The sequence below is a fragment of the Mesitornis unicolor genome, unplaced genomic scaffold (assembly GCF_000695765.1).
Source record: "Mesitornis unicolor isolate BGI_N332 unplaced genomic scaffold, ASM69576v1 scaffold12197, whole genome shotgun sequence".
Lineage (NCBI taxonomy): Eukaryota > Metazoa > Chordata > Aves > Mesitornithiformes > Mesitornithidae > Mesitornis > Mesitornis unicolor.
The window spans coordinates 1-9,124 of NW_010198417.1; the positions used below are offsets into that span (position 1 = coordinate 1).

The following is a 9,124-nucleotide window of genomic DNA, read 5'->3' on the forward strand; positions in this document are numbered from 1 at the left end:
GAGGTGAGGGGGCCCGGCGGGCCCCTCCCGGGCCTCCCCGGGGACCTGCAGTCTGTGTGCCCCCCACGACCCCCGGTTCGGGGATTGTTGACGGCCCCTGATTTCCCGGCGTCGCGACTGCGGCGTCCCGAGCTCGGCCTAGGGCTGCAGGGAACGAGGCTGGCACCAAGGACCGGCCGTGGGGCACGGGTGGGAGCGGGCAGCAGTGGAGGACAGTTCCTCAGGTGCCTTCCCCATGGAGGGAACTGGTGGTTCATTCTCATGAAACCAGCTTTCTTCCCACGTTGATTTTCCTGTTTCCCTCTTGGACACACAAGATGCTTTAGGCACCCCGTGGCTGCCTTTGCCTGACCTCTCTTGGTCAGCTGGATAAATAATTATTTGGGTTTTTTGCTTTCTTGCTGGCTGAAACCTTGCACACCACTTCACTGCAGGCAGCCTGTCCGTAACGAGCCGTGGTGCGTTTCTGTTCACTGACACAATCTTCTGCTGGGGTCTTTGAGGATCTTTAGAGCTCCCAAGGGTTGACAGTTTGCCGGAAACCACAATCTGGCGTGAAGCAATGGTCCCAGGCTGTGCAAGTAGGGGTTGGGTTCTGCAAATCTCATATGTTGGTTGTTTGGAAGATTTACTGCCTAGCAAATTGTGTTTACATACTTGTTTAATGGGAAATGGGAGGGATACAAGAGGTAGTTATTTTTGTGTTTCTTCTTGAATAACGTGACCTTTAGAAGAATCTGTAACCTCACTTGGCAGATGCTCTTAGGAAAGGCAGCTGTGACTGGGACAAAGTTATGCCCATGTTTTGTATGACAGTGAGTCGATGTTGGAGAGCAGCCTTGTCTGTGTTTAAGACCTTGTTTAAGTGGCAGAGCAGACTGGAAAGACCAACCAAAACCCTGTCAGTTTAAATATCTTAATAGGTTGGAGCGGTATGAAGAAGGTGCTGTAACAATCTTGCCATCACAACCTGACTTACCATTGAGAAAGAACCTTGGACTGCCAACTGAGCTGCCTGCCTGGCTGCCAGAATAGTTTATGACTGTGAGGAGTCAGTCACTGTAGTAAAGACTGGAAAAACCGACCAAAACCCTGTCAGTTTAAATGAGCGGTATGAAGAAGGTGCTGTAACAATCTTGCCATCACAACCTGACTTACCATTGAGAAAGAACCTTGGACTGCCAACTGAGCTGCCTGCCTGGCTGCCAGAATAGTTTATGACTGTGAGGAGTCAGTCACTGTAGTAAAATGCAGCTGCTTCTGGGCAGTAGCATTTCTAGCAGCATCATTCAACACTTCAGAATGAAAAACGGAGTTGGAGTATCAAGAGAAATACCTTGGCTGAAACTGCAAGGAAATACCAGCGCAGGCACACGGCTCAGCTGGAGTACATCGGTCTTTTCTGATAGTGGCAGCTCTTACTGTCCTGTGAAATAATCATTAGAGCCTGGAAAATATTCAGGAACATAAATATTACTTTCTCTTTTGAAATGCAATTCAAGCATTGTTTGGCTGTTTCAGTGTCAAATGATTTCTATTTTGTATTTCACTGAAGGTGCTATTAAAATCCCAACTGTTTCTGTATCTCCAGAAGACTTGAATACAACCGCCATGGCAGAATTTGGGAATTACATTCGGGAAGGTACTAAACTTTAATTCTTGGCAATCTCTGCTGCTCAGTTTTATTTTCGTTGACAAGTTGAAGAGAGTATATATGAATGTAATGGTTCTTGAATATAATGGAACAGGTTTTTAGTTTGTTTTTCCTCAAGAAAGGACTGGCAAAAATGGCATAAATGAGTCACCTCTACAGCAGTGCACTTTGGTGTAGCAGTGGCCAAAGCTACAACAGAGAAGGTTTGCAATGGTGGGTTTGGTCCTAGAGATGGGTAAATGACCTTGCCATTAAATTAAAAAGAGGAAGGCTACCCCTGTTTCAGCCTTCAGCCTGCCCTTTTGGCAGTTCCATCACTGCTGCCTACGAAACAGCTGCAGCACTGGTGAGCAACAGTTCCTTAGGAAAGTCTCAAGTGCGAAGTGAGATGGATTGGTAGAAGTGTGAGGAAGAAGCTGCACATCTGCTTCCTGAAGCAAATTTGTTGTGCTCAAGTCTTATTTACAGCGCTCCCCTTGATGCTAAACAGATGACAACTCTATGGAGTATATACTGATAAAATTGGGCATTAGTATTAATTTTTCATTTTCATTTGTTTTTAATTCTTTTTCTTAACAGTCTTCCCGGCTGTATTTTCTTCAAAGTTCATTCAGCATGAAATTGTTGGGCAATACAGCCACCTCTTTACTGTTCAGGGTTCTGACCCTGAGCTGATGCCCTACATGCTGCTTGCACACATGGATGTTGTGCCTGCTCCCCCGGAGGGCTGGGATTTCCCTCCTTTCTCAGCTGCAGAACATGAAGGTTTCATCTATGGACGAGGAACGCTGGATAACAAAAACTCTGCCATAGTACGTCGGCCTGGTAATACCGCTTCAGGGAGATACAAAGCCTGAAAAAGGCAGATTGGAGGAATTGCTCGCTTGAGCTTTACTGTCTTGTCTCTCTTAGTGATAAATTCCTAAGCCCTGCAGTTTTCTCCCAAGTCTTCCTAGAGATCAAGTGGAGTGTTCTTTTATTACTGAGAAAAATAGAGTTAAAGCTCTTAGAAGATATAGAAAAACATATTCAGAGATGGTGCAGATGTATCTGGATAAATGCCATACTTAAGTTTTATATCAAATGCTGTTTGAAATCAGAGAGAGATTTATTTTTTTTTTACTTTTTCCCAGATGTCACGTAGGCATTCAAAGCCAGACTTGGCCTTTTGGAAAGGCTTGAGCTTAAAAATGAACAATACTGATTTAATATTATAATCAAATAACCTCGTATCTTTTATTATCTAGTCCATGGCAGAACAAAGAGCTGTTATCCTAAGTACCTTTGGGAGGAATAAAGCACAAAAAAGATTGATCTGTGAAAGATTTCTTATTTGGGAAAAGGTTAATGGAAAAATTAATAAGTAAAATAGTCCTTTGTGACTTGCAAAGACTACTTCCGTGACAGCCCTGTATTTAAATTTAAACAGATTTTTAGCAAGCCACTGGCAGATGCTGTGGCTGCTCACTGTGGCATAGGCCATACTCCTGCAAAGTTTCTTCAAGTTGTCTAGTCATCAGTTTCAAAGCCTTGCAACTTAAAACTTGATTTTGCTGCTTCCTTCTGCCGTGGACTGCACAAGTAACTCCACGAATGGACAACAAGTATCAACTATTTTAGTGAACACGACAAAAATGCATGCAGACAAGGTAGAGGGGATATAATTTCTGCTGAAATGTAAAAAAAATAACTAGCTTAAATTGAAGAGACAGGTGAGACGAAATAATGTAGCAAATGGTAGGTTGCATTTCTCATTCTTCAGATTGAATTTCTTCTGTTTCTGTCTTCTTAGCACTTTCTGTACAAAATATACTGCTCATTAAAATAAATGGATTGTGTAGCTCAAGTCAGAGCCAAGCTGTGTGTAGGGTAGGCAGTTTAAAGGAACAGTGAATTCCTTGGATAATTATAACTCAGTCACGCTTCCTGTGCAGTTTGTCACTGACTTCATCAGTAGCAAGAACAGGCCAGCACTGTGTTTTGTGTACGTGCGCTGACACTGCGTTGCACACCAAGTCTTAAGCATTATTGATCAAGAATATTGCAGTGTGTTTTCAGAGAATATGAATATCATCAGTAGGAGTTGGAGAAATAAAAGCTCAACTGTGAGCAGGACAAAGTCTCCTTAAGGGCTGTGAATGCATCGTATTTCTTTTACATTACATTGCATTCTTTTACATTTATTCTCCTTACCAATGCACAAGAATAGTACAATACATTCTGCTTGGGTTTTTTTCTGCAGGGTATTCTGCAAGCTCTAGAATTTCTACTGAGAAGAAGTTACAGACCCCGCAGATCTTTCTATGTTGGCATTGGCCATGATGAAGAGGTATTTTCTTTTGTTTCATCAAAACAACTAGCTGTTTGCAGTGTTCATGTGTGTTAGCAAAGCCTACTGTTTAAACACTGTTTAGCTAGAAAGTCTTTCCTGTTTTTCTTGGTTGTGTGGGTAGATTCTGCGTCAGGCACGTGGTCATAGTTATGTATTGATTGATTGGCTTTAAGTGACACTGACAAAGGGATTGGTGTGATGAGGAAAGAGAAAAGAAAGCAGTGGAGTGTTACTTCAGATTCTTTTCTGCATGGAAGGTTTAGAAGAAGTCACATTTTGGAGTGTGTATAATGGATGAGAAGCTGCCCTAAGGTTTACATGGCTGTTCCAAATGATCAGGAAGAACTAACAAAAGTACTCAACTTTTTTGTGGGTATGCCCACTAGTAAACAGCACAAAGAGACAGATGAGGTGGTTTTGTTTATTCATGTTCAAAAATACAAAGACAAAGAATTGCTAATTGTTAAAATGAATACCTCTTTAAAATAGCCAATTAATCTGTGGAGCGCATAGCTCTGAGATATCATTGTGTCCAGGAACTGGTAGGATTCACAGCAACATTCAGTGACTTGTGAATGAGAGCATTCCTCAGTGTGGACATAAACTCCTCTGCTACCAGGCTGTTGACAGTCTCCCATTAATTTTGCTGGGAAGAATCTTTTATCGACAAGTGACCAGTTCCTGTGCCTGGATTCTCACAGGTGTTTGGCCGGAAGGGAGCAGTGAAGATTGCAGCTCTGCTGGAAGCCAGAGGAGTGAAGCTCTCCTTCTTACTGGATGAGGGCAGCGCAATACTGGATGGCATCATCGCGGGAGTGAATAAGCCAGTAGCCATGTAAGTAAGAGAGAACACAATTGACCATGAAAGTGATCCATTTCCAACAATTAATTTGTGAGGAATGACCTTGCTACTGTCAATAAAACACATTTTCAAGGTATTTGGCAGCGTTGGTGTTGCTAATGCTGCAGCAGTGGCACAGAGTGCAAGCAGAGGACCTTCAGCGTTTGCTTGCCGTCTGTCACAGCCCTGCTGACAAAAGCAGAATGTTCCACTTAGCCAGAACAGCCGTGTTAATGGTGTGAGCAGAGTCTGCTCTCTGGAGAAGCAGCCAAGACATCAGTCCTCCAAACCTTTAGAGGTTGTGTTAAGGATTTGTTGTTGATGCTGCTGCTTGTTTTTTAAGATGTTAAAAATATGCAGAGTAGTTCTTTTCACCTATAGTCTGTGCATGTGTTTGGAGTTGCATTAATCGTTTATTTATTTATCATTGACCAGGATTGCTATCACAGAAAAGGGTTCATTAACCCTGAACTTCACTGTGGAAAAAGAGCCAGGACATTCGTCCTTTCCTCCTAAGGAGACAAGTATTGGCATTCTTGCAGCAGCGATGTCCAGGTGAGAGCTTCGCTGTCATCTCGTCTTGGAGACAGTCAAGTAAACTCCTAAGTCTCTGATATGTGACTGTCTTTTTTAATATTTGTATTCAGAGTATTTGCAAATTCTATTTATGTATTTGAAATAGAAGCTTGTAGCTCACTTTGAAGGGCAGAAGTGCAGCCCCGAGCAAAGGGACAATTGCCAAGGTCTGAAGTATCTTTTCACTTCAGCTGTTCCTAGTGTCAGTCGATTCCTTAAAACCAAGACAATTGCTGCATCATGATGTCTATTATAATTTACTCTGTAGCAATAGCGTTTGTTTTGATTGGGTTGCAGAATTTCTCTGGAATGTATCCTTGCACATACCTGTTACCTCCAGCTGGTAATTACCCAAACCAATAAACATAGTGTAAAGTCAGAATGTGACTGGGTAAATCATCTAATTACGTGTCTGTGTAGCTATCATATTGGCTAATGATATCCTACTTGCTTTAGGAAAGCTTAATTTGTACAGATATGATGGAATTTGGTGGGATATTTTTATACATTTCCATGTATTCTTTACGAGAGTCGGGCTTTTGGATTTTTTCAGCTGTTCTTCAAAGTCTTTGCATGTGACTGGAATGCTCAAACCTGCCACGGAGCTGTGCTCACAGAGTTACTTAGCAGAGGAAGAAAGTGTGATTGCATGTCAAATAAATAGATACATTTTACAAATCAAATTCCTGTCAACCTTCAGGAGCAATAATAGCCAGAGATTTTTTCTAATTTCAAATGTTGATGTGCTTTGCCGTAGACTGGAGCAGAATCCCTTGCGCAATCTGTTCGGCCACGGGCCAGAACTCATGACTATGGAGCACCTTGCGTCAGAGGTGAGGACAGAACTGTAATTTCATTCTCAGATTTTCATATTAATAAGAGAAGAGTAACTCGGCGTATGAATTTAGAGCACAGTTAACATAGTTCCTGGAAAGGAGAAGACTTAAGCTGACCTTTCTCCCAGATAATTATTTCTGCTGGAATTGTTTCTTAGCCAAGTCACTACTCTGTCTTCTTGAAAACTACAAATGTCCTGATTTGTGGTTTTGTTTCTTCCACTCAGTTCGTGTTTCCTCTCAATCTCATCATGAGCAATCTATGGCTGTTTTCACCTATTGTCAGCAGGTAAGAAACTGTATCCCTGCTAAACATTCCCAGGCTCTTGCCCTTAATAGATGAAGACCAGGAGCCATTTCTGGTCTTCCCAGGAAATCAGTTATATCATTTCATAGTTTAGACAGTGTCGGTGCTTTACCGTTCATAACCACTTTGTTAATTATATATACTTACATATATATATATATATATAAATCATTCAGCTTATTGCCTATGTAATTACAGTGCTTATGTTTTATCAATATTAAACTTCTTTGAAAAACAGTGGGTTTTTTTCTTATTTTTTAAGAGTTCTTGCCTGGAAACCTTCCACCAATGCTTTGATTCGAACCACGACAGCAGTCACGATGTTTAATGCAGGAATCAAGGTAGTTTCATTTTGATTTTTCTTCATGTAGTATGATGAGACAATCAGGATGTTTGGTTCCACCTGTTTACATCCAGTTATAAGATCAGTACCAGTCTTAGACCTCATGTGGTGTCACCACCGGTCTCATTTTCACCTTAGATGTGACCTGGATTTAGCTGTAGTTGAAAAGGACTTCCTTTCAGAAGTATCTGATCTCTGTCACAAAAAGATCACTGTAAACCAGTGTCTGTATTTTAGTATGGACAAGAAGGAGTGTTTTCTGTGCAATCACACAAAGTATCAGTGACAGTATTTGAAACTCTTAGATGTTGTAAATGCTCCCCTGGCCCAGGTGGAGTCTTGTGTTTGTGAGCACAGGTCTGCCTTTATCTTCATCTCAGTAGGTTAGTGTGCACCTTGGACTGAGAGATAACAGGGGCTGGCTGGTACAGCGAGATCCCACTCTGATAAGGAGCTGTAGCTACCCAAAAATACTGCAGCCCTGGAAAAGAAACAGGCTATTTGGTGTGTCTGAGAAAAATCTGTTACTGAAGAGCATCACTGGACGAGGAAACAAGATACAGTGACTGAACAGTGACACTGAGTGGCCAGGAGAGAAGTGACACCCTGGTTTCTTTTTATTTTGTTTTCCCCTAAAGATTATACCCTTTCTGTTTAACAAAACTAGAAATATTCATTCTGTAGAAAAGAAGAGTTCTGTGTCTTCAGTAACATAATTTGTTAAGCGACTTACACGTCTCATATTTGGGGAAAAGTGATATGACAACAAGGTAAAAATATTGCTTAAAAATACAACATAAACTGTCATAGTTTCTCATAAAGTTTCTGAAGGGAGCAGGCTTATCTCAATAGGAAAACTTCTATATAGCAGCTAACTCGATTTTTCTTGTGTTGATGCATATTTGTGTATTTATCTGCATTATAGATGAGATTTACATATGTTAACGCAGTACAGAAAGAGATCTCACACTTAGTGGGAACAGCGTGAAGCGTTAGTCTGAGGCCTGGAGTCGTTTGAGCAGTTTCTGAGTTTGCAGTTGGCATTTTGATCTGGTTTTAACTTCCCTTTAAGTGTTGAGCCTTCCTTTTCCTAGATAAATGTCATCCCGTCTTCTGCAAAAGCAACGGTGAACTTCCGGATCCACTCTGCAGAGAAAGCCGCTGAGGTACGTGGGCCGTTCTCCTTCCCCTTCTGAGCAGGGCAGCACTTGGCCATTTGTGGTGGCAGATTTGTTCTATGTAAATGCTCTTTTTGTCTCTCCCTGCATTCAAGCAGTGGAAGGGGAAGATTTGGGAATTGCTGCTTTATGGAGACTGTCAGAAATACAGCTCTCTGTCTTTTCTCCTCCTGTGAGATGGATTGCAAAGTGCATTTTTTTTTACCATGGCTTCTGATTGTGGAGCAGAGCGAGAGGCAGACCAAACTTGGAGGTGTGCCTTGCAGTTATATTGAGCAGATTTCATAAGTCTTCTTGTGCCAAAGAACACATGGCTTATGTGTGGTTATGGACTGGAAGTGTTGAGGGTTGTGACCTGTGAGAATATGGGAAGCTTGCCCACTTCAGTAGGTGTGACATGACTGTGCAGGCAAGGACAGCCGAGAAACATTGCCAGTAAATAATATCTTCCCTTCCCAAGTCTTTGCTGAAAGTTTACCTTTGCTCTCTCATTTCTTTTGCTTCTTTAATCTCTGTGTTTTACCTGTAGGTGCTAGAGACAGTTCGAAACACGGTTGCTGATGACAGAGTGAAGATTGATGTAGTAGAGGCCTTTGACCCGCTCCCCATCAGTCCTTGGGATGACCAGACATTTGGAGTCCATATCTTTCAGAGAACCGTTCTGGATACTTTCCCAGATGTTGACAGTGTAGTCCCAGGTAACAGCAAGCACATGATTGTTGTTTCCTCTCCAGCTTCTGCCCTGCTTTTCTGTCCCCACCCCCCAATATTGACTTGTTTCCATTTTCTGTGTCCTTCTCCACCCCAGCTGTTAACTACTGGAAACAGCTGTTTTTTCCTCTTTTTATTCCGTTCCCTCTTTATGTTTTAAAAGTTTTAATGTTTTTTAGTGGAAGTAAAAAAGCAAACAGGAAACTGGCAGAAACAATGAGCCTTGAGTTGGACTCTGCACATACAAAGGAATCTCTTCAGGGAAGAAAGGGATTGTGAAGGAGAGTAGGAGGTCTTCTTGCTTTAGCTCTTCTTTTATTGTTTGCATAGCTGGCAAAGCCATTCC

The 9,124-nt window shown here is 41.9% G+C and overlaps 1 protein-coding gene across 1 annotated transcript in view; it reads left to right on the top strand.

The window, feature by feature from the left end:
* The first annotated feature begins 1,553 nt into the window (after positions 1-1,553).
* PM20D1 (peptidase M20 domain containing 1) overlaps positions 1,554-9,124 on the top strand; it is a 9,121-nt gene continuing 1,550 nt past the window's right edge. Inside the window, exons 1-10 of the mRNA XM_010189145.1 lie at positions 1,554-1,642; positions 2,234-2,466; positions 3,897-3,983; positions 4,688-4,821; positions 5,263-5,382; positions 6,161-6,236; positions 6,467-6,528; positions 6,809-6,887; positions 7,984-8,055; positions 8,597-8,765. Coding sequence (XP_010187447.1) covers positions 1,612-1,642; positions 2,234-2,466; positions 3,897-3,983; positions 4,688-4,821; positions 5,263-5,382; positions 6,161-6,236; positions 6,467-6,528; positions 6,809-6,887; positions 7,984-8,055; positions 8,597-8,765 — 1,063 coding nt within the window. The 5' untranslated portion in view covers positions 1,554-1,611. The remainder of the gene's footprint in view (positions 1,643-2,233; positions 2,467-3,896; positions 3,984-4,687; positions 4,822-5,262; positions 5,383-6,160; positions 6,237-6,466; positions 6,529-6,808; positions 6,888-7,983; positions 8,056-8,596; positions 8,766-9,124) is intronic.